A 25,435-nucleotide genomic window follows, 5' to 3' on the forward strand; every position below is an offset into this window, starting at 1 on the left:
GATCAGGAATCGCAGCAGTTCTTTGTGTAAATCCAGGAATGCACATAAATGCGATCAGTACCACAATGTTTGATATCCTGTGTTCGTGGTACATGACACTAAAGGATTTCTCAGTACTGTTGTTGCCCTAAAGCTACTGTGTCATTCGGTTCTGTGTCATTTGGTTTTCTTATTTCATCAGTAAGTTCTTGATCAATGGAAGTCATTTATCAGAGAGTGAGAAAACAGTTAGGACAAAAACCGACTAGATAGTGGACCCCTCCAGAATTGTTTGTGCGCTTGGGTATTTTTTACAGGGACAGTGCACATTAATCAACGTTTCAGAAAAAGTGCCGGTTTTAGCCAGTCGGCTCATTTTCAACCGCAGTTCCTGGGTTTGCATTGTACAGCTCCGGGGATACTGATGAAACTTTGACCAACAACTGCCACAGATACTAACAACCCTTTACAGGCAACGAACCCAGCAGGCCACCAGACACAGCAACCAGAAACCAGCCACCAGACACCAGAAACGTCACTGAGCCACGATGTCATTAACATTTCTTTATTATGCTTTTCAGAAGGTTGTCGGATCGCTCCAAACAGGAAGAAACTCTGAGGTTTGTCCAGTATGTTGAAGATAGGGGACTAAGAGCCTACAACGGGCTGGTCTCCCAGAACCTGGATGTTGAAGATAGTGGACTAGGAACCTACAACGGGCTGGTCTCCCAGAACCTGGATGTTGAAGATAGTGGACTAGGAACCTACAACGGGCTGGTCTCCCAGAACCTGGATGTTGAAGATAGTGGACTAGGAACCTACAACGGGCTGGTCTCCCAGAACCTGGATGTTGAAGATAGTGGACTAGGAACCTACAACGGGCTGGTCTCTCAGAACCTGGATGTTGAAGATAGTGGACTAGGAACCTACAGCGGGCTGGTCTCTCAGAACCTGCACCACGGCAGGAATGAGAGGAACAGGATTTACCTACAGGAGAAACAGGAAGAGAAGAGAAAACAGGAAGAAGCCATAAAAAGGTAGGAGTCTTAAAATGCGTTCATACACCTACAGGACACTGAGAAATGATCCACACATACAGACTGGTCATGCTTGTCTATAGATGTCAGATGTTGCACACCCAAACCTCAACACACCCACACCTCAACACACACACACCTCAACACACCCACACCTCAACACACCCACACCTCAACACACCCACACCTCAACACACACCCACACCCCAACACACCTCAACACACACACACCTCAACACACCCACACCTCAACACACACACACACCTCAACACACCCACACCTCAACACACACACACACCTCAACACACCCACACCTCAACACACCCACACCTCAACACACCCACACCTCAACACACCCACACCTCAACACACCCACACCTCAACACACACACACCTCAACACACACACACCTCAACACACCCACACCTCAACACACACACACCTCAACACACCCACACCTCAACACACCCACACCTCAACACACACACACCTCAACACACCCACACCTCAACACACCCACACCTCAACACACACACACCTCAACACACACACACCTCAACACACCCACACCTCAACACACACCCACACCTCAAAACACCCACACCTCAACACACCGACACCTCAGCACACCCACACCTCAACACACCCACACCTCAACACACACACACACCTTAACACACCCACACCTCAACACACACACACACCTCAACACACACACACCCTCAACACACACCCACACCTCAACACACCCACACCTCAACACACCCACACCACAACACACACCCACACCTCAACACACCCACACCTCAACACACCCACACCTCAACACACACACACCTCAACACACCGCATGCTTGTCCAGTTATATCTAGATCCACTAATACATTGTATCCCTGTAAAGTTACAGGTTTAAGTTGATGCATTGTGCCATGGCAGCCATGGATGTTTTCCAATGCCATGTAACCAGAGTCTTCAGATTTCCCCTCATTCTGATTTGAAGCGATGTGTTGGCTTCGTTGGTCAAATGTTACATTACCTGACTTGTTGAGTTGTCACACATACTGCAGAGAGGAAAGAGTCTGTGTAATGTATGTGCTTCTTGTGTGTGTGTGTGTGTGTGTGTGTGTGTGTGTGTGTGTGTGTGTGTGTGTGTGTGTGTGTGTGTGTGTGTGTGTGTGTGTGTGTGTGTTAATGGGTTGTGTGTGTGTGTGTGTTAATAGGTTTTGTGTGTGTGTGTGTTAATGGGTTGTGTTTGTGTGTGTGTGTTAATGGGTTGTGTTTGTGTGTGTGTGTTAACGGGTTGTGTGTGTGTGTGTTAACAGGTTGTGTGTGTGTGTATCTCTTTGACTATGGCATATTGCCATATTTTGGGGTGCCAGTGGGTTGGCGCAGGCCTCTCTAGGGAGTATAGTTAATTTGTCACTTCCTGACTTATTTAGGACTTGTCCTTGGCTAGAGGTTGTCCCTGCCTGCTCTACTTCTGATATGGAGAGTAGTGTTAGGGTACTCTGGTCTACTTCTGATACGGAGAGTAGTGTTAGGGTAGCCTGGTCTACTTCTGATACGGAGAGTAGTGTTAGGGTACTCTGGTCTACTTCTGATACGGAGAGTAGTGTTAGGGTACTCTGGTCTACTTCTGATTTGGAGAGTAGTGTTAGGGTAGCCTGGTCTACTTCTGATACGGAGAGTAGTGTTAGGGTAGTCTGGTCTACTTCTGATATGGAGAGTAGTGTTAGGATTGGTCTATTGTGATTTGGAGAGTAGTGTTGGGTACTCTGGTCTACTTCTGATACAGAATAGTGTTACTCTGGTTTACTTCTGATTTGGAGAGTAGTGTTAGGGTAGCCTGGTCTACTTCTGATATGGAGAGTAGTGTTAGGGTAGCCTGCTCTACTTCTGATACGGAGAGTAGTGTTAGGGTACTCTGGTCTACTTCTGATACGGAGTGTAGTGTTAGGGTACTCTGGTCTACTTCTGATACGGAGTAGTGTTAGGGTACTCTGGTCTACTTCTGATATGGAGAGTAGTGTTAGGGTAGCCTGGTCTACTTCTGATATGGAGAGTAGTGTTAGGGTAGCCTGCTCTACTTCTGATACGGAGAGTAGTGTTAGGGTACTCTGGTCTACTTCTGATATGGAGAGTAGTGTTAGGGTACTCTGGTCTACTTCTGATACGGAGAGTAGTGTTAGGGTACTCTGGTCTACTTCTGATTTGGAGAGTAGTGTTAGGGTAGCCTGCTCTACTTCTGATACGGAGAGTAGTGTTAGGGTAGCCTGGTCTACTTCTGATTTGGAGAGTAGTGTTAGGGTACTCTGGTCTACTTCTGATTTGAGAGTAGTGTTAGGGTAGTCTGGTCTACTTCTGATTTGGAGAGTAGTGTTAGGGTACTCTGGTCTACTTCTGATTTGGAGAGTAGTGTTAGGGTAGTCTGGTCTACTTCTGATACGGAGGGAGTAGTGTTAGGGTTTGGTCTACTTCTGATCACGGAGAGTAGTGTTAGGGTACCTGGTCTACTTCTGATTTGGAGAGTAGTGTTAGGGTACTCTGGTCTACTTCTGATACGGAGAGTAGTGTTAGGGTACTCTGGTCTACTTCTGATTTGGAGAGTAGTGTTAGGGTACTCTGGTCTACTTCTGATACGGAGAGTAGTGTTAGGGTACTCTGGTCTACTTCTGATATGGAGAGTAGTGTTAGGGTACTCTGGTCTACTTCTGATACGGAGAGTAGTGTTAGGGTAGCCTGGTCTACTTCTGATACGGAGAGTAGTGTTAGGGTACTCTGGTCTACTTCTGATACGGAGAGTAGTGTTAGGGTAGCCTGGTCTACTTCTGATACGGAGAGTAGTGTTAGGGTACTCTGGTCTACTTCTGATACGGAGAGTAGTGTTAGGGTACTCTGGTCTACTTCTGATTTGGAGAGTAGTGTTAGGGTACTCTGGTCTACTTCTGATACGGAGAGTAGTGTTAGGGTAGCCTGGTCTACTTCTGATACGGAGAGTAGTGTTAGGGTACTCTGGTCTACTTCTGATATGGAGAGTAGTGTTAGGGTAGCCTGGTCTACTTCTGATACGGAGAGTAGTGTTAGGGTAGCCTGGTCTACTTCTGATACGGAGAATAGTGTTAGGGTAGCCTGGTCTACTTCTGATACGGAGAGTAGTGTTAGGGTAGCCTGGTCTACTTGTGATATGGAGATATGGAGTGTTAGGGTAGCCTGGTCTACTTCTGATTTGGAGAGTAGTGTTAGGGTAGCCTGGTCTACTTCTGATTTGGAGAGTAGTGTTAGGGTAGCCTGGTCTACTTGTGATATGGAGAGTAGTGTTAGGGTAGCCTGGTCTACTTGTGATATGGAGAGTAGTGTTAGGGTAGCCTGGTCTACTTGTGATATGGAGAGTAGTGTTAGGGTAGCCTGGTCTACTTCTGATTTGGAGAGTAGTGTTAGGGTAGCCTGGTCTACTTCTGATATGGAGAGTAGTGTTAGGGTAGCCTGGTCTACTTCTGATATGGAGAGTAGTGTTAGGGTAGCCTGGTCTACTTCTGATATGGAGAGTAGTGTTAGGGTAGCCTGGTCTACTTCTGATACGGAGAGTAGTGTTAGGGTAGCCTGGTCTACTTCTGATACGGAGAGTAGTGTTAGGGTAGCCTGGTCTACTTCTGATACGGAGAGTAGTGTTAGGGTAGCCTGGTCTACTTCTGATACGGAGAGTAGTGTTAGGGTAGCCTGGTCTCAGGTCTGTTTGTGTCGTATAGCCATAGGACCATAGGACTTGGCAAGATAGCACAAACAGATCTGGGACCAGGCTAGAATTAGGGGGATTGTGATCATAAAATCGATGAATGATCCCACGTTCACTATTGGATATAAATACACTAAGTGTGTGGTTTGTGTATAGTTGTTATTAACATAGGACCTATCAACAGAACTATAGGCAAGGTTACACTGTCACGCCCTGGCCATAGAGAGGCTTTTTATTCTCTATTTTGGTTAGGCCAAGGTGTGACTAGGGTGGGCGTTCTATGTTAGTTTTTCTATGTTTTTCTATTTCTTTGTTTTTGTCCGGGTGTGGTACTCAATCAGGGTCAGCTGCCTGTCGTTGTCTCTGACTGAGAACCATACTTAGGCAGCCTGTTTTCCCGCTATAAGTTGTGGGTAGTTATTTTCTGTTTAGTGTGTGTTGCACCTGACGGAGCTGTTTCGGTTGTGCCTTTTGTTACGTTGTTATCTAGTGTTCAGTTATATTGAATAAAATGCCGAACATGTACCACGCTGCACCTTGGTCCTCATCTTCTTCCACCAACGACAATCGTTACATACGTGTTAACTGGTTAATGATGGAAGATATGTGATCCAAAACTCAAAACCAGGCATACATGTTCACTAACTGAAAGTCGGTCATTTCAGTCGTCTGATACATTGTTTATAAAACAGTCCTACAAAACGTTGGAATTAGCATTGGGAGTCGTGTCTTGCAAATGTTTTTTGTCCTCTTTAGCTCTCTGTCCCGATGAAAGCGAGGCCGAGGAGACCTGAATATGTAGCGGCACCACGTGGGCATCTGAAATCTCAGCGAATAGCAAGCAGGCGCACCACGTGGGTATCTGAAAGCTCAGCGAATAGCAAGCGGGCGCACAACGTGGGCATCTGTGGAGTCGAAGTGTGTGGTTCGCCAGTGATAGATCATAGCAGACTCAGTGGATATAGAGCTGGTGGGGTCTGCTTGTGTGTGTCTGTGTGTGCTTTCTAATGCTACATGCTAACAGTGGAAGGAGAGTTCCTCGACAGATTCCCTTTCTACATGTTGCCAAAGTCTCTGCAACATCTGAGAGATACGTTTTCAAAGCTGGAACAGTCATCGCTTATCTTAAACCTCGTAGGGTATTGATGGCTTTCACCTGAGAGCTGTACTACAAAGCAGGCTCAATGAGTTAGCCAGTTAGCTTTGATAAATAACCACAAATAACTATTGATTTTCTGGTTCAATAAGAAAACTAAACTTAGATATGTTTTGTTTTGTTGTTGAGTCAATTATACCGTACCCATTTCAAGTATATCTTCAAAACAATAAATAATAATATTTCAGACTGTTTAGGCACGTTTAGCTGGCTAACTCATTGAACCTGCTTTGTGGTATACCCCACTGGTAAGCTCTGCAAATGTTGTTGAGATTGTTTAGTGTATGCAGTGCCTTAAAGCCTTAAAGCTTATGGTCATTTAGTCACTTGTTCTGATAGTAAAGCTGACTCCAACTGCAGTTGACTCCTAATATGTCCTTTTTTCTATTTGTTATCTGTATACTCACAACACTGTTTATACGAGTACATGTCTATGAGCAAATTCTATTTGAGCAAGTCCACGTTTTCAAGCGCAAAATCCTAGGTCCTTCAGTCATATGATGAAACGTTTTGTTTGTTATGGAGTGTAGAACAAACTCGTATAACTTTTCACTCAAAACACACGGCAAAAGTTAGCACACCAAAAAGCGAGTCTGTCATCCTAACTCTGTGTCGATTCCAAGGGAGATGAATGTGATATCTAGTGTCCCGATATTTCTCTAGCCGTCTCTCAGCTGTTGTCAATGTAAAATATTAATGCACAGTAGCTAGAGGAAGAATATGAAATGATAGCTTGATTTTTCATGAGGCCTATTAGTAGGTCAATGAGACAACCCATTTTTACAGTAGCTGACGGAGGGAGAGAGAGAATGGGAGAGGCAGAAATAGAGGAGAGGGAGGGAGTGAGAGAGGGTTTGGTGAAAATAGAGAGAGAACAGGAGAGACCAAAAGAGAGGAGGGGGCAGAGAAAGGGGGGTAAAGATAGAGAGTGAATGGGAGAGACAGAAAGATAGAAGAGGGAGGGACAGAGAAAGGGGGGGTAAAGATAGAGAGCGAATGGGAGAGACAAAGATAGGAGAGGGAGGGACAGAGAAAGGGGGGGTAAAGATAGAGAGCCAAATGGGAGAGACAGAAAGATAGGAGAGGGAGGGGCAGAGAAAGGGGGGTAAAGATAGAGAGCGAATGGGAGAGACAGAAAGATAGGAGAGGGAGGGGCAGAGAAAGGGGGGTAAAGATAGAGAGCGAATGGGAGAGACAGAAAGATAGGAGAGGGAGGGGCAGAGAAAGGGGGCTAAAGATAGAGAGCGAATGGGAGAGACAGAAAGATAGGAGAGGGAGGGGCAGAGAAAGGGGGTAAAGATAGAGAGTGAATGGGAGAGACAAAGATAGGAGAGGGAGGGAGCAGAGAAAGGGGGTAAAGATAGAGAGCGAATGGGAGAGACAAAATATAGGAGAGGGAGGGACAGAGGGGGTAAAGATAGAGGGAATGGGAGAGACAAAAGATAGGAGAGGGAGGGGCAGAATAAAGATAGGAGAATGAGACAGAAAGATAGGAGAGGGAGGGGCAGAGAAAGGGGGGTAAAGATAGAGAGCGAATGGGAGAGACAGAAAGATAGGAGAGGGAGGGGCAGAGAAAGGGGGTAAAGATAGAGAGCGAATGGGAGAGACAGAAAGATAGGAGAGGGAGGGGCAGAGAAAGGGGGGTAAAGATAGAGAGCGAATGGGAGAGACAGAAAGATAGGAGAGGGAGGGGCAGAGAAAGGGGGGTAAAGATAGAGAGCGAATGGGAGAGACAGAAAGATAGGAGAGGGAGGGGCAGAGAAAGGGGGTAAAGATAGAGAGCGAATGGGAGAGACAGAAAGATAGGAGAGGGAGGGGCAGAGAAAGGTGGCTAAAGATAGAGAGCGAATGGGAGAGACCGAAAGATAGGAGAGGGAGGGGCAGAGAAAGGGGGTAAAGATAGAGAGCGAATGGGAGAGACAGAAAGACAGGAGAGGGAGGGGCAGAGAAAGGGGGGTAAAGATAGAGAGCGAATGGGAGAGACAGAAAGATAGGAGAGGGAGGGGCAGAGAAGAAAAAAACCTGTTAGAAGGAGATTAAGTGTGAATTGCTTGCTAGCAGGAGATGTGTTCTGCCTGGTGACAGCTGGAACAGCCACAGGCCAATCAGATCACCACATCGGTTTGAGTGAGGAGGTTCTTCCTGCGTGTATTGCCATCCCATTGGTGTTTTCCTTGTATCTGAAGGAGTAGTTATTCACACACACAGGGATATACACACAGGGTTGTAGCTGGGCAGTTTTGGTTCTGGGTCAACACTTGAGTCTCTGTTTGAACGCACAATACAACACCAACAAACAAAATAACTGGGTTTGTGTGTGTGTGTGTGTGTGTGTGTGTGTGTGTGCATATCACTGTGTTTGTTGTCACTGTGTTTGTTGTCACACACACACACACACACACACACACACACACACACACACACACACACACACACACACACACACACACACACACACATACATAAACCCAGTTCTATCACTTGTTGGTGTCGTGTTGTGCGTTCCATGTCCCATAGAGACTCAAGTAGCCTATTTACAGAACTGCCCAATGACAACCCTCCATCCAACTGTTCCAAGTGCACCTGTGATCTGTGGTCCAGCCAATCACTGGTAAATATCCTATATATAACTCCACCAGTTAAACACCTGACACGAACTACTGTGTTAATATTCACAAGTGTTTTCCTGCAGATAGCTGTGTGGTAGAAGCAGAGTTTTAATTCTTATGACCTATGAATGGTATGATTACCTTATTGTTACCATTTCTACAGAGTACATGAATTAAGTACCACCCTGTTCATGTAAAGCCACATTTCCATATTTCCTGGACGTTTTTTTTCAAATTCTAATGTTATTACAAAGGTTCATGTTATTAAAGGTTTGTTATTACAAAGGTTCATGTTATTACGTAGGTTTAGGTTATTATGTAGGTTTATGTTATTACGTAGGTTCATGTTATTACGTAGGTTCATGTTATTACGTAGGTTCATGTTATTACGTAGGTTCATGTTATTACGTAGGTTCATGTTATTACAAAGGTTCATGTTATTACAAAGGTTCATGTTATTACGTAGGTTTAGGTTATTACGTAGGTTCATGTTATTACGTAGGTTCATGTTATTACGTAGGTTCATGTTATTACGTAGGTTCATGTTATTACGTAGGTTCATGTTATTACGTAGGTTCATGTTATTACGTAGGTTCATGTTATTACGTAGGTTCATGTTATTACGTAGGTTCATGTTATTACAAAGGTTCATGTTATTACAAAGGTTCATGTTATTACGTAGGTTCATGTTATTACGTAGGTTCATGTTATTACGTAGGTTCATGTTATTACGTAGGTTCATGTTATTACGTAGGTTCATGTTATTACGTAGGTTCATGTTATTACGTAGGTTTAGGTTATTACGTAGGTTCATGTTATTACAAAGGTTCATGTTATTATGTAGGTTCATGTTATTACGTAGGTTCATGTTATTACGTAGGTTCATGTTATTACGTAGGTTCATGTTATTACGTAGGTTCATGTTATTACGTAGGTTCATGTTATTACGTAGGTTCATGTTATTACGTAGGTTCATGTTATTACGTAGGTTCATGTTATTACGTAGGTTCATGTTATTACGTAGGTTCATGTTATTACGTAGGTTCATGTTATTACGTAGGTTATTATGATAATTTCTGCAGACTTGATTAATTAAAGTGCAAAAGCTACGTTACGTGACTTACTACACGGGGAAAACAACTCCTGCCTTTCAGAGACCAGGTTTAGTGTGTTTTATGATTTAAAAAAATAACAATATAAACGTTTGCAAAGAGAGTGTTTTGAAAATGTCCACTGTCTGGGCTACATAACATCAGCTAGTGCAAAGCTCCTCTGGGCACCAGGCTTAAACAGGAATACACACGGAGAGCTGTGTGATTTTTCTTTCTCTTCCTGATCTTGAAGAAATGCGAGTTCAATGCCACATCTATCATGGGTATGACTGGTAGCGCTCCACTGGAGTGATTGATGCCCTGAGGTCTTGGAATCATCAGGTGATATGTGTGATAGGTTTGATAGCTGGAGGACGGTAGCCGTTATATGTCAGCACTCAAGGGAGGTCTGCGGGTTAAGGACTACAGATGGGAGTTTGAGACTTGGGAGTTGTAGTCTCCTGAGTATGTTTTGGGCGTGCACGTGTGCTTTTGTTATGTGGAGCAGTCCGGAGGCTGGTTTTGTGTCTGGTGTCCGTGGATACCCAGTTGCTAGGCAAAGTTAAGCCCCTGACCAGTGACCCCCCAACCCCCAACCCCCAGCTCAGCAGCTGGCTCAGAGTCAGTGGAAGTCAGCAATGTCTCACACACACACACACACACACACACCCAAACACCCCCGCACACCCACACCACACCCAAACACCCCGCACATCCACACCACACCCAAACACCCCCGCACATCCACACCACACCCAAACACCCCGCACATCCACACCACACCCAAACACCCCGCACATCCACAACCACCCATCCAAGCACTTGTGAGCACAAATCGCCACTTAAATGTCACAACTACTTTTTTATTTGGACTAAAGCATTGATTTATTGTATGTCATTACTGGATAAACTCTGGGACTTAACCCCTCAGGGTTGAACTACACGGGAGGTTAAACTCTGTTCTACTGACATGATGAAAACTCCACCCCAGTGAGGAGTTTGAGTTGTACTTGAGCGCCTACTGAGACTGCACTGATAAGGAATTACATATTCAACACAGTGTGGACGACGCACAGCAGTTTCTGTGTGAGTGGGTGTGTGCATATGCAAAAAGTGCCCGAGTTGTGTTGTTGGAGAGACAATAGTTGTTCGGCTATTTTGTTTGTCTATCGTTCAGTGTAGTGTTGTTTTGTATCTATTGGAAGTGTAGACCAATAAACCCTATTTAACACATTTTCCCATCTGATGATATAAGAGAAATAACGAGGTCTAACGGCCTCGTCATTTCCAAACTGCATTTAAACTTTCCAATTATCTCAGTGACGTCTTCTGTTCATTTGCTGGTGACCTAAATAATCAAAAAAGAAAAACAAACAATTTTAAATGACGCGAAAGTCTCCACCATTTGGCAGTGAGAGTCAGAAATCTACTCTGTACTCTCTGGCCAGTACAGTCCTGTGACTGTCAAAAGCCCCACCCTGCCACAACAGCCGCTCTATTCAGACCAATCATCCTTGTATTTAAAGGGGGATTGACGGTGGCTGGAGTGGGGGACTTCCATCGTGTCTCCTGGTCTCTGGGTTTTGGGAGCGCTGAGCTAAACACAAATCAATGTCAACCCACAGAGAGATTTTCTCTCGGCTGATTGGCACCAATGTGGTTCTCATTGTTGGTCGCTTCCATCATTTGAGCCTTCACAAAGAGACTAGTGCAGAAACCCGCACACACACATCACACACACACACACTACACACCACACACACACATACACACACATCACACACAACACACACACACACACACACACACACACACACACACACATGGAATATCTACATAGACGTACAGAGGCCCATTATCAGCAACCATCACTCCTGTGTTCCAATGGCACGTTGTGTTAGCTAATCCAAGTTTATCCTTTTAAACAAGGCTAACTGATCATTTGAAAACCCTTTTGCAACGACTGTATGCTAGCACAGCTGAAAACTGTTGTTCTGATTAAAGAAGAAATAAAACTGGGCTTTAGACTAGTTGAGTATCTGGAGCGTCAGCATTTGTGGGTTCGATTACAGGCTCAAAATGGCAAGAAACAAAGGACTTTCTTCTGAAACTTGTCAGTCTATTCTTGTTCTGAGAAATGAAGGACTTTTCCTAGTGACCCCAAACTTTTGAATGGTAGTGTATATATAAATGTATTGGTTAAAACACAGACGTTTCAGCATCACTGTGCCTTCCTCAATAAGCGTTTATGCCGAAACGTTGGTCCTTCTTCTAACACCACCTGGTATAGAGATTCTGGATGGCAGGGAGCTCAGCCTCAGTGATGTTCTGGGGCCGTACGTACTACCCTCTGTAGCGCCTTGCGGTCGGATGCCAAGCAGTTGACATTCCAAGCAGTGATGCAGCCAGTCAAGATGCTGTCAATGGTACAACCATTCGTCATGTATCATAACAAACATTTCTCTCTCTCTTCCCCTCTCTCTCTGTCAGGACGGGCCAAGAGGTGGTGACCGAGGAGAAGCACCTGCATATGGGCTCCATGACCATGCCAGCCCGCCCGCAGCTTGCTTACGGGCCGGGCTTTGCCGTGCGCTCCCAGTCACCACACTCGGTGGGCAGTAACGGTGGTGGGGAGGAGGAGGTGGGCAGCCCTACCTCCCGTAAGCAGCCCCCACCCAAACCCAGGAGGGACCCGGCTACCAAGCTGAGCATTTCCTCTGAGACAGTGGAACACAGCCCCACCTTGGGCTGCAGGGGCTGCAGGGTCTGCAGGGGCTGCAGGGTCTGCAGGGGCTGCAGGGTCTGCAGGGGCTGCAGGGCAAATCCGGATGGTAAGTGTTGAACAACGAGACTAGATACGCAAACATAGCCTGTAACTCAAGTAGCTAGGGGAAGATAGGCCTACTAAACAGCTATGAGAAATGCTACTTAATGCACAACTACGCAAACAAACAAGACCATTATGCAACAACCAACAATCACAGGAAAATACTACACAACTACAACAAATAATGATGCGCACCACACAGCTAAGAAAACAAACAACCCAGTTAAATAATGCTGTGCACCACACAGCTAAGAAAACAAACAACCCAGTTAAATAATGCTGTGCACCACACAGCTAAGAAAACAAACAACCCAGTTAAATAATGCTGTGCACCACACAGCTAAGAAAACAAACAACCCAGTTAAATAATGCTGTGTACCACACAGCTAAGAAAACAAACAACACAGCTAAATAATGCTGTGCACCACACAGCTAAGAAAACAAACAACCCAGTTAAATAATGCTGTGCACCACACAGCTAAGAAAACAAACAACACAGCTAAATAATGCTGTGCACCACACAGCTAAGAAAACAAACAACACAGCTAAATAATGCTGTGCACCACACAGCTAAGAAAACAAACAACCCAGTTAAATAATGCTGTGCACCACACAGCTAAGAAAACAAACTACACAGCTAAATAATGCTGTGCACCACACAGCTAAGAAAACAAACTACACAACAACACAAATCTACGCCAACATTCTATTCAACTACAGAAAAAAACGTCCCAATATGCACCGGGTGGTGTACACTGAGTGAACAAAACATCATGAACACCTCCTCTTTCCATGACATAGTCTGACCACGTGAAAGCTATGATCCCTTATTGATGTTATTTGTTAAAACCACTTCAATCAGTATAGATGAAGGGTAGGATTGTGTATGTGTGACATTCAGAGGGTGAATGGGCAAGACAAAAGATTTAAGTGCCTTTGAACGGGGTATGGTAGTAGGTGCCAGGCGCACCGGTTTAAGTGTGTCAAGAACTGCAACGCTGCTGGGTTATTCACACTCAACAGTTTACCGTGTATCAAGAATGGTCTACCACCCAAAGGACATGACTTAATTGTGGGAAGCATTGGAGTCAACATGGGCCAGCATCCCTGTGGAATGCTTTCGACACCTTGTAGAATCCATGCAGTCTCTAAGGGCTAAGCTGTAAACAAATGAAACGTCAGCAGCAGTGAGATTGAATGAGCCGAGCAGCCAGAGTCCAGTGTACATGAGGTTGAGTGCAGTGTAAATGAGGTTGAGTCCAGTGTACATGAGGTTGAGTGCAGTGTACATGAGGTTGAGTCCAGTGTACATGAGGTTGAGTGCAGTGTACATGAGGTTGAGTGCAGTGTAAATGAGGTTGAGTGCAGTGTACATGAGGTTGAGTCCAGTGTACATGAGGTTGAGTGCAGTGTACATGAGGTTGAGTCCAGTATACATGAGGTTGAGTGCAGTGTACATGAGGTTGAGTGCAGTGTACATGAGGTTGAGTGCAGTGTACATGAGGTTGAGTGCAGTGTACATGAGGTTGAGTCCAGTGTACATGAGGTTGAGTGCAGTGTACATGAGGTTGAGTCCAGTGTACCTGAGGTTGTGTGCAGTGTACATGAGGTTGAGTGCAGTGTACATGAGGTTGAGTGCAGTGTACATGAGGTTGAGTCCAGTGTGCATGAGGTTGAGTCCAGTGTACATGAGGTTGAGTCCAGTGTACATGAGGTTGAGTCCAGTGTACATGAGGTTGAGTCCAGTGTGCATGAGGTTGAGTCCAGTGTACATGAGGTTGAGTCCAGTGTACATGAGGTTGAGTCCAGTGTACATGAGGTTGTGTGCAGTGTACATGAGGTTGAGTGCAGTGTACATGAGGTTGAGTGCAGTGTACATGAGGTTGAGTGCAGTGTGCATGAGGTTGAGTCCAGTGTACATGAGGTTGAGTCCAGTGTACATGAGGTTGAGTCCAGTGTACATGAGGTTGAGTCCAGTGTACATGAGGTTGAGTCCAGTGTGCATGAGGTTGAGTCCAGTGTACATGAGGTTGAGTCCAGTGTACATGAGGTTGAGTCCAGTGTGCATGAGGTTGAGTCCAGTGTACATGAGGTTGAGTCCAGTACTATTTCAACATGATTAAATCACCTCTGCTTAGCCTAATACAGTGCCAAGTAAAATATAGCAAAAACGATTTAGTCCAGTCAATGTAATCTATATATGATGTGGCTTTCCATGGTTCTGATGTGTGTGTGTGTGTGTGTGTGTGTGTGTGTGTGTGTGTGTGTGCGTGCGTGCGTGCGTGCGTGCGTGCGTGCGTGTGTGTGTGCAAGTAGAAAAAACATGTTAACTCACCCTACATGTAGAGAAATGCCAATGCCATCCTCCTCTCTTTCATGTTGGTGAAACGGTCTATCACTCTGTCATACTGTACACGCTTTTAGTTTTTGTTGTCCTTGGCTACCTGGCTAAAATGCTTGGTCGCTAGCCTAACTTCGATTCATGGGCAAAGTTAGCGATTAGCCAGCTAGTTAACAGTAGCCTACTACATCAAGCTGCATTCCGAACATCCATCCTCTCAGTCCAGGGCCACAATGTGTATGAATTTATGGTTGGATCAGAATTGTCGTTATAGTCATTGGCCAGCACGGAGAATGAAGTAAAACCACAAGGCCAAATCCCTATCTCTATCCATGGCTAATTTTAGGAAAGGGAAACATTTTTTTGCTAGCCAGACATGGGAGGACAACAACCCAATAATATGCAACAATTCCAAGTTGTTTCTGTCAATCACGTATTTCTATCGATGCGATGTAATAGGAGTGAAGCCAAATCCAAACTGGCTTCCCTTGACACTTTTTTTTATGGTGCGCCAGGACCAATCACAGTTGAGCTCACTCAGTTTAGCTCAACGATGATTGGCTATTAATTTTTTTTTTTTTTTAAATATCAAAGGAGGCCAAATGCTCTCTGGCTTCCGTTGCCTTCAATGCTACAGGCGGCAACAATGTCATACTCTTTATGACCAGACAGCATCAGATAGATGCCATTCAGAGACAGAGGGGCGCTGTTTTTCTCTCTCTAATGCTTTCTCCAGTGAGATACATTCATCCTCTTGTGAATTGAAGGAAAATTATGAAACACAGAGAGAAAGAAAATGTTTTTCTTGCTACATTTTTGGTGAAGCCTGTCTTCCCTTGGCATCCATGAATACACACCTGGGGGACTGCTAGTTAGCAAGATTTAATTTGGGCCTTCTCCTCTCCACATGGACATGTCGCAGTTCTAGTATCTGTGTTCTACAGTATCTGCATTCTGCGTTCTACAGTATCTGCATTCTGCGTTCTACAGTATCTGCATTCTACAGAATCTGCGTTCTGCGTTCTACATTATCTGCGTTCTGCAGTATCTGCGTTCTGCAGCATCTGCGTTCTACAGCATCTGCGTTCTACAGTATCTGCATTCCACAGTATCTGCATTCTACAGCATCTGCATTCTACAGTATCTGCATTCTACAGTATCTGCATTCTACAGTATCTGCATTCTACAGTATCTGCATTCTACAGTATCTGCGTTCTACAGTATCTGTATTCTACAGTATCTGCGTTCTGCAGTGTCTGCGTTCTACAGTGTCTGCGTTCTACAGTATCTGCGTTCTACAGCATCTGCGTTCTACAGTATCTGCGTTCTACAGTATCTGCTCATCTGTTTTCTTCTTAAAGCTTTTTAAAAGCCCGCAAAGACCTTGTTTACATATGGCAAAGGAATTTGCGGTCACATCTGAAGAGATCAGGGTCGGTTTCCTGATAGTTTAGGCTTATGTGTGTTTTCCTACAAACGTAAAATAAGTTTCCCAAAAACACAACGCAGAGATTACGGTTGCTAAGTGCATTGTTGGAGCATGTGTCGACACTGATAGGATCTAAAGAAAGGAAGTGCTGCTCTCGGATCAGTTGTTTTCTCCATTCAAATCTTTCCTTAAACATTATAATTATTTCACAATACTGACAACAGATCAGCCCCGAGAGAGATATTCTGCAAATATTGAGGCGGCTTATTCTAATGCTTACCCAATAAAAAATGCACTAATACACCAATTTGGCACATCATTGCACACATCATGAAATATGTTGAGACAAATTACAGACAGTGGCCTACAAGTAAGCTAAATAAACCTCAATTGATTGAACATGAAATGTATTCCAATATGATTGAAATAGGCCTATAGCGTACTGTTTATATTTGAATGCAGAGTCATCTCAGTTTTCATTTGAAGTTATCTATTTTTTTTTTTAAATACGTCCCTTGTTAGTATTAAATTGCAAAGACATTCGGAACTTTGTATTTGACTGTCAACTTTGTTCTGATGTTATCGCAGTCACACATAGACATGTTTAGCGGAGATCTTCTGTGTATGAAGTGGACAACAACAAGCATCTAACGACGCATTTAGCTGTTCTACTGGTCTGAGCCAACCGTTTAGATTACGAGCGTTTTCACGTGCAACTTTAATAGCGATGGTTATTTGGCAAAAAGCTCTGAGATTTAACGACGCTCCTACGACGGTTCTAACGATGAACTTAAGCCTTAAAATGCTCTTGGGGAAACAGGGCGCTGATCTTCATGTCCTGGTGTGAGCTGTTTAGTTTAGCCTTTATCCTCATCACGTAGATGAAAGTAATGTTCTCCGAAAAGTGTAAGAGGACACTGCCAACTGTTACATGTTCACCTGCATTTACTAATAACAGTGGATCTCAAATGAAAACAGAGGAATGAAATTAATGATGGGAGTGGTGATAGAAAACGTAAGTAGAAAGTGTAGAGACATTTGACCATCTCTGATCAGATATGATTTGTTTTTACTTTATTCAAATCAAATGTTATTGGTCACATATACATATATTTAGCGGATGTTGCTGTGAGCGTAGCGAAATGCTTGTAATGCTGTAAAAGCAGTAGTGTGGCCTTGCGGTTACTGGTTAGGGATGTAAACTAACGAAGCATAAGCACCTAACTATAAACTCAATCGCTGCGCAGCTGTACAAATACAGTGCCTTGCGAAAGTATTCGGCCCCCTTGAACTTTGCGACCTTTTGCCACATTTCAGGCTTCAAACATAAATATATAAAACTGTATTTTTTTGTGAAGAATCAACAACAAGTGGGACACAATCATGAAGTGGAACAACATTTATTGGATATTTCAAACTTTTTTAACAAATCAAAAACTGAAAAATTGGGCGTGCAAAATTATTCAGCCCCTTTACTTTCAGTGCAGCAAACTCTCTCCAGAAGTTCAGTGAGGATCTCTGAATGATCCAATGTTGACCTAAATGACTAATGATGATAAATACAATCCACCTGTGTGTAATCAAGTGTCCGTATCAATGCACCTGCACTGTGATAGTCTCAGAGGTCCGTTAAAAGCGCAGAGAGCATCATGAAGAACAAGGAACACACCAGGCAGGTCCGAGATACTGCTGTGAAGAAGTTTAAAGACGGATTTGGATACAAAACGATTTCCCAAGCTTTAAACATCCCAGGGAGCACTGTGCATCCCAGGGAGCGATAATATTGAAATGGATGGAGTATCAGACCACTGCAAATCTACCAAGACCTGGCCGTCCCTCTAAACGTTCAGCTCATACAAGGAGAAGACTGATCAGAGATGCAGCCAAGAGGCCCATGATCACTCTGTGTGAACTGCAGGGATCTACAGCTGAGGTGGGAGACTCTGTCCATAGGACAACAATCAGTCGTATATTGCACAAATCTGGCCTTTATGGAAAAGTGGCAAGAAGAAAGCCATTTCTTAAAGATATCCATAAAAAGTGTTGTTTAAAGTTTGCCACAAGCCACCTGGGAGACACACCAAACATGTGGAAGAAGGTGCTCTGGTCAGATGAAACCAAAATTGAACTTTTTGGCAACAATGCAAAACGTTATGTTTGGCATAAAAGCAACACAGCTCATCACCCTGAACACACCATCTCCACTGTCAAACATGGTGGTGGCAGCATCATGGTTTGGGCCTGCTTTTCTTCAGCAGGGACAGGGAAGATGGTTAAAATTGATGGGATGATGGATGGAGCCAAATACAGGACCATTCTGGAAGAAAACCTGATGGAGTCTGCAAAAGACCTGAGACTGGGACGGAGATTGTCTTCCAACAAGACAATGATCCAAAACATAAAGCAAAATCTACAATGGAATGGTTCAAAAATAAACATATCCAGGTGTTAGAATGGCCAAGTCAAAGTCCAGACTTGAATCCAATCGAGAATCTGTGGAAAGAACTGAAAACTGCTGTTCACAAATGCTCTCCATCCAACCTTACTGAGCTCGAGCTGTTTTGCAAGGAGGAATGGGAAAAAAATTCAGTCTCTCGATGTGCAAAACTGATAGAGACATACCCCAAGCGACTTACAGCTGTAATCGCAGCAAAAGGTGGCGCTACAAAGTATTAACTTAAGGGGGCTGAATAATTTTGCACGGCCAATTTTTCAGTTTTTGATTTATTAAAAAAGTTTGAAATATCCAATAAATGTCGTTCCACTTCATGATTGTGTCCCACTTGTTGTTGATTCTTCACAAAAAAAATACAGTTTTATATCTTTATGTTTGAAGCCTGAAATGTGGCAAAAGGTCGCAAAGTTCAAGGGGGCCGAATACTTTCGCAAGGCACTGTATATGCCTATATCATGTAGCATGTAAACAACAAGATACTTTGACAAAACAGAAACCACCTGCTGATCAAGGAAACAGCAAGTGCTGCAAAATGATCAAGAAATTAACAGGCTATTGAAGTAATATAATATAGTTTTAAGGGGCTGTGAGAGACTTAAGGGTGAATATACAGTCGCATTTGATCGCGTTGCAGTTTGACGCGTATACCATTGTGACGGTTGGTTTGGGAGTTGCCCTGACTGCCTCAGATTGGAGGGGATCCCCGTGTGCACACAGTTCTTCCCCTGCGCCACAGCAACCATCCCACAGAAACAAGACCCCCCCCGTAGCCAGACCAATCAGAACGACAGCAGGCAGCGTGTGCCAATGAGGCGGCGGCAACGGGTGGAGCTCTAAGGCGTCCAGGCCAATCGCTGTCTGAGTGTGGGGGTGTCCCTCACCGAGGGGGGTGTTGTTACGTGAGCCAGATCGGGTTCTGAGCAGAGCAGGGATCAGTCAGAGCTAGAATTCATTCAGGAGAAGCGACTGACCTAGATTCCATTTCCCCCAGGATGGAGAGAGGGTGTGGGTAAACACATCCACTACGGGGGAAGGCGGGAGAGAGAGCCGGAGAAGGGAGGCGGGGGAAGGATGAATTCATCATCAGTGCATGAAACAGATCTCTAGATCCACCATGCAACCCAGTTAGCATCATGATAGTAATAATAACAAGACATCCGAGTACAGAGACACAAATTACACTGAGACATCTGTACACACATTGGACCACAGCTTGCTGAGCTCAAATCTCCTATTGTCACCTCAGGTAGAGATGCATGGCTAAAAAGAGTCTCCCCTTATCGCCTCATTATCCGGTTGAGCTGCATGGAATGGTGCTGTGATATAAAGCCCCGTTGCATTGCCAAACAGTTGAGTGTGCAGCCTGTGTTTTGGTCTTGTTTGCCTGTATGTGTGTGTAGTGGAATGTGAGTATGTAGTGGTTGGATTAAGGTTGAGGGTGTATTTGAAATATATGAAAGGGATAAAGTGTGTGTGTGTGTCATAGAGAGGAGCCCCTGGGACTGTTTCTGTATGTAGTCATGTATCAAATATATCTGACTCAATGAATGTTGTTCAGCTACTGTGACCTAATGCCATGTAACATGTAGTAATACAACGATGAGGTTTATGCTGATTGGCTGAACGTTTTTGTTTTCTGTTCCTTCAGCGCCACAAGGCTGCGGAGAAGACTGCAAGAGGATCCCTCCCCCCAAACCCAGGAGGAACCCCAAAACCCAGCTGAGCACCTCCTTCGATGATTCCTGCATCAGGAAGCACATTGGCTCCAAGAGTCACTCCCCCTCTGCCGAGTGCGAGTGCAACCCCTCTCCGCCGAGCGACGAGAGCCCCAGCCACCACTCCGACTCGGATGAGCCTGTCTACATCGAGATGGGCGCCAGCGTTGGAGGCGGCGTGCACACAGTGGCGCCCAAGAGTGAGGACGAGGAGCCGGGAGAGTCTGTGTACGAGGAGATGAAGTACCCTCTCCTGGATGATATGGACTACTGCTGGGACCCCCCGGGGTGCCACTCCGCCTGCCCCACCCCGGCGCTCCTGGACCCAGAGCCTCTCCACCGCTGCCCCACCCCGGCGCTCCTGGACCCAGAGTCTCTCCACCGCTGCCCCACCCCGCGTAACATCCCCCTATGCGACATCCCTGCGCCGTTTCCCAACTTGCTCACCCACCGGCTGCCCCTCCTGGTGTTCCCCCCTGCGCCGGCCCAATGCTCGCCAAACTCAGACGAGTCCCCGCTCACCCCTCTGGATCCACTGACGAAGCTGCCCATGATGGACAACCCCTGCGCCTACAACAAGTCGCCCACCTCCTCTTCTGAGCCCCCCTTGGCGCACCTCTGCAGGGAGCTGACAGCCACGCCCACCCTGACAGTGTCGGGTCGCTCGTCGGCTCCGCCCCTGCCCTGCACCCTCTACAAGTCCTCAGCCTCCTCAGCCCACGGTTATCAGCGCAGCCACTCAGCCTGCCCCTCCCCCGTCAGCATGGGCCGCTGCCTCACGCCGCTTAGCCTGATGCGCACACCGCCCTTCGACGCCCCCATGCCCCTCCCGGGCGGGCTGCCGTGCAGCGCCTCCACCACGCCCCATGGAAAGGGCTCGCCCCCACAGGACTGCATAGCTGGGGGCAGGCTGCATGGGTCGATGCAGAACGTATCCACGGGACGCTCACGCACACCGACCAGCCCCCTGGACGAGCTGACCAACCTGTTCACCGCCGGCCGGAACATGATGAAGAAGAACACCGGCGGGAGAAAGTCCAAGGAGCCCGGGGAGAGTGAGTGTCAATCAATCATTCAGTCAATACATCAGTCAATACATCACACCATCATCTATTTGTCACTATAGTTACAGAGTCAGTCAATACATCACACCATCATCTATTTGTCACTATAGTTACAGAATCAGTCAATACATCACACCATTATCTATTTGTCACTATAGTTACAGAGTCAGTCAATACATCACACCATCATCTATTTGTTACTATAGTTACAGAATCAGTCAATACATCACACCATCATCTATTTGTCACTATAGTTACAGAATCAGGCAATACATCACACCATCATCTATTTGTCACTATAGTTACAGAGTCAGTCAATACATCACACCATCATCTATTTGTCACTATAGTTACAGAATCAGGCAATACATCACACCATCATCTATTTGTCACTATAGTTACAGAGTCAGTCAATACATCACACCATCATCTATTTGTCACTATAGTTACAGAGTCAGTCAATACATCACACCATCATCTATTTGTTACTATAGTTACAGAATCAGTCAATACATCACACCATCATCTATTTGTCACTATAGTTACAGAATCAGTCAATACACCACACCATCATCTATTTGTTACTATAGTTAGAGTCAGTCAATACATCACACCATCATCTATTTGTCACTATAGTTACAGAGTCAGTCAATACATCACACCATCATCTATTTGTTACTATAGTTACAGAATCAGTCAATACATCACACCATCATCTATTTGTCACTATAGTTACAGAATCAGTCAATACATCACACCATCATCTATTTGTCACTATAGTTACAGTCAGTCAATACATCACACCATCATCTATTTGTCACTATAGTTACAGAGTCAGTCAATACATCACACCATCATCTATTTGTCACTATAGTTACAGAATCAGTCAATACATCACACCATTATCTATTTGTCACTATAGTTACAGAGTCAGTCAATACATCACACCATCATCTATTTGTTACTATAGTTACAGAATCAGTCAATACATCACACCATCATCTATTTGTCACTATAGTTACAGAATCAGTCAATACATCACACCATCATCTATTTGTTACTATAGTTACAGAATCAGTCAATACATCACACCATCATCTATTTGTTACTATAGTTACAGAATCAGTCAATACATCACACCATCATCTATTTGTTACTATAGTTACAGAATCAGTCAATACATCACACCATCATCTATTTGTTACTATAGTTACAGAATCAGTCAATAGCTACATAGAGGTGGAGCAACAAAATAGTTACTCCATGTGTATCCAGTCTGATCCAATATGACTGCTGTGCCATAACCCACACAGTGTAACATTGACACATTGACTCGCAGAAAAAACAGCAATGTTTATTTTAATTTTAATGAAATTAGTTGTTAGTGGTCTCATCCACGTCGTATCAACGTAACACCCTTTTCATCTGGTAAAACAACTTCCAATCCCGCTAAAGTAGGAGATGCTGCTGATAGCAGGATTGCAGGCTATGCCATGGGTGTTTTGTGGCCATGGGTGTGTTGTGGCTATTTGCAAGCATTTCCTCCATGAGCCCGTTTAATCTAGGCCCACCGAATGTAGATTGATACAGATCATATGATTTAATCTGGCAGGATTAGAGAGAGAGTAGAGCGGCCGGCACTAGGACCTCTCAAACCCCACAGTGGCATTAAGCCACCACACAGCATTACTGATAAATATGTAAACATCATGTTTAAACACAGGAAGCCAATGTGTCCGGTCCGGGACCCAGACAAAATGACATTAATGGTGAATTCAGATAGGTTGCCAACACCAGAGATGAACACGTTTCTATATAACTTCAGAAATGTTTATTCTCCTCCGGGTTTTATGTCAACCGTCCTATGAGCTGTATTTTTAATCATGAATTCATGTTTAATTTGTATGCGTAATTCTGACATTACTTTTCTCCCCGAATGAACAATCTCTATTGAGACATGGCCTGGAACTTCAATGGGCCTCTAATGCAAAGGAATAAAACATTAATTTGTGTTTAAAACCACGTATTTACACTTTTGTGTTCCTTGATAATGGCCACAGTGAAGTGTGCGAGTGGGTTTTTAACAGATTGGCAGAAAAGAGCAGCCGATGATTTGGAGAGAGATCTAACATACTATAGCAACTAACTTCATTCGGGGAATTCCCACCAGTTATGTGCATTTGAATCAATTCAGTTAAAAAATAACTGAGCATGTGTCAATCAATCTGCACTTAACTCCCAGAGCTTCATAGCAACCATCAACTCCAAACCAGTCATAGCAACAGAAGAAGGAGCCTCTGGTATTTCCCTCCCTATGAGGAAGTGGGCCAATCGCAGTGCAGGTCACGCCCAGCTTCCAACTGATCATGTGCATGCAGTGGGCTCCTGAGAGACAGCCAAGACTTGTACACCCGATCAAGAGTTATATTCCTCCGTTGGCCCAATCAGCTAGTAGAGATTTAACCAATCAGGGAAACATCGTCACAGTCACCAATCAGGAGAGAGAAAGAACAGTTGCTGACTTCCTGGAATTATACCACAATCTTCTCTGACTGTTGGACATCTTAGTGGTTGTGGCAAATGTTTGCATCTGGCATTTTATGCAATTTCTGTGTATTTCTTTGGCTTGTGGACAAATGTCTGCCTATGTAGTAATGTCTTATTGCTGCATGGTTCTGATTTGTCCTTTAGCCCCGGGATATGGCTCATAAACCATGTTCACTCGCACTATGTAGCGACGGGGGCAATGCTGTGAAGACTAGTTTTTTTCTTATTATTTGTTTCTATTGTTGCACCTGCGTCCAGCCAGCCTATTGGGGCTTACGTAATGGCAGGTCCGCTGAGCAACGTTCTATGATCGATCACGTACGGCGGGCGTCCTCTTTGCTATCGGGGAGGATAGAAACACAGCTAGCAAGCATGACCCACTTTTCCTCTGGTTCGTCACCTCTATGAGACGTAACAACAAGCACGCACTGGTGACACGCAAGCCTTGTGATATGGGACTTCTGGGAAAGCAGTAATGCACCATAGCGCTCTGCTGGGAATCAACTGTGCATGTTCATTATTTTTTTGTTGCAGAGATTGACCAATGTATTTTATGGAAGGCAGATGTTAGTCTCTTTGTGGGCTGTTGCCTTTTGGTTATCAAACCGTCGAGGAACGCTCTCTGACTTCTAACTTCCTTTACAAATCTGGACAGAAGAACAGTGTTACCCATAGCAATGTTGTGAATGAGGGATCTAAACGAGAGAGAGAACATTACAATCATCATATAGGCCCACTTTCACCAAATTCGACAGATTAAGGGATGCACACATCGCACCGAATGTGGATCGTTTAAAGATCGTCTGCCGATTTTTATGCGAACTGTGTTAAAGGGACATTAATAAAATGTTCAATTTCATATCATCAATGTCCCCTATAAACTGCGCGTGTGCTCACCTCCTCCACGATTGCCGCGCAGTAGACAAGAGATTGAACTTCACTTGAGTTCGCCCCATTAGTTTGCACTTTATAGAATCAACATTATATCACATTATATCCCTTTTCATTGCAACAAAAACCAAAACAAATCTAACTTTGCAAGCTTGAGTCTGTGATTTTGTTGTAGGCATAGCCAGAGCGCAACGGAGTAGAATTCTATTGGTGGAGATAGCCCACGAGCGGTCGTTCAATTACCCACGAATGAATGAGCTGCGCATGTGCACACTTGTTGACGTTCTTTTCTAGTTATAGCGAGTTATTAGCCCAGTTAGAGATACCGCTTCCTACAAGAGCACAAAACGTCTAGGCTTATGTCTTAATTAAAGGGGCAGTGTTATTTTGTAAAGTGGTTTCTTGCCTCATACAACACAATACAATTTACAGTCACCTAATTGGCCCATGATGTTACAGACCAAGGGAAAAATAATTAATTAATTTCAAGCCCTTCATAATGTAAAAATGTCATTAAAAGTCTCATGTAATGTAGGTCTGCATTAAACACCACACATATG

General features: G+C 44.6%; 1 protein-coding gene across 1 annotated transcript in view; it reads left to right on the forward strand.

The window, feature by feature from the left end:
- The first annotated feature begins 884 nt into the window (after positions 1-884).
- Positions 885-25,435, forward strand: part of LOC118396069 (neuronal tyrosine-phosphorylated phosphoinositide-3-kinase adapter 2-like) — a 28,594-nt gene continuing 4,043 nt past the window's right edge. The window contains exons 1-3 of the mRNA XM_052463359.1: positions 885-1,016; positions 12,097-12,437; positions 20,307-21,428. Of these exons, the coding sequence (XP_052319319.1) occupies positions 12,137-12,437; positions 20,307-21,428 (1,423 nt within the window). The 5' untranslated portion in view covers positions 885-1,016; positions 12,097-12,136. The remainder of the gene's footprint in view (positions 1,017-12,096; positions 12,438-20,306; positions 21,429-25,435) is intronic.

This window comes from Oncorhynchus keta, chromosome 15 (assembly GCF_023373465.1).
Source record: "Oncorhynchus keta strain PuntledgeMale-10-30-2019 chromosome 15, Oket_V2, whole genome shotgun sequence".
Lineage (NCBI taxonomy): Eukaryota > Metazoa > Chordata > Actinopteri > Salmoniformes > Salmonidae > Oncorhynchus > Oncorhynchus keta.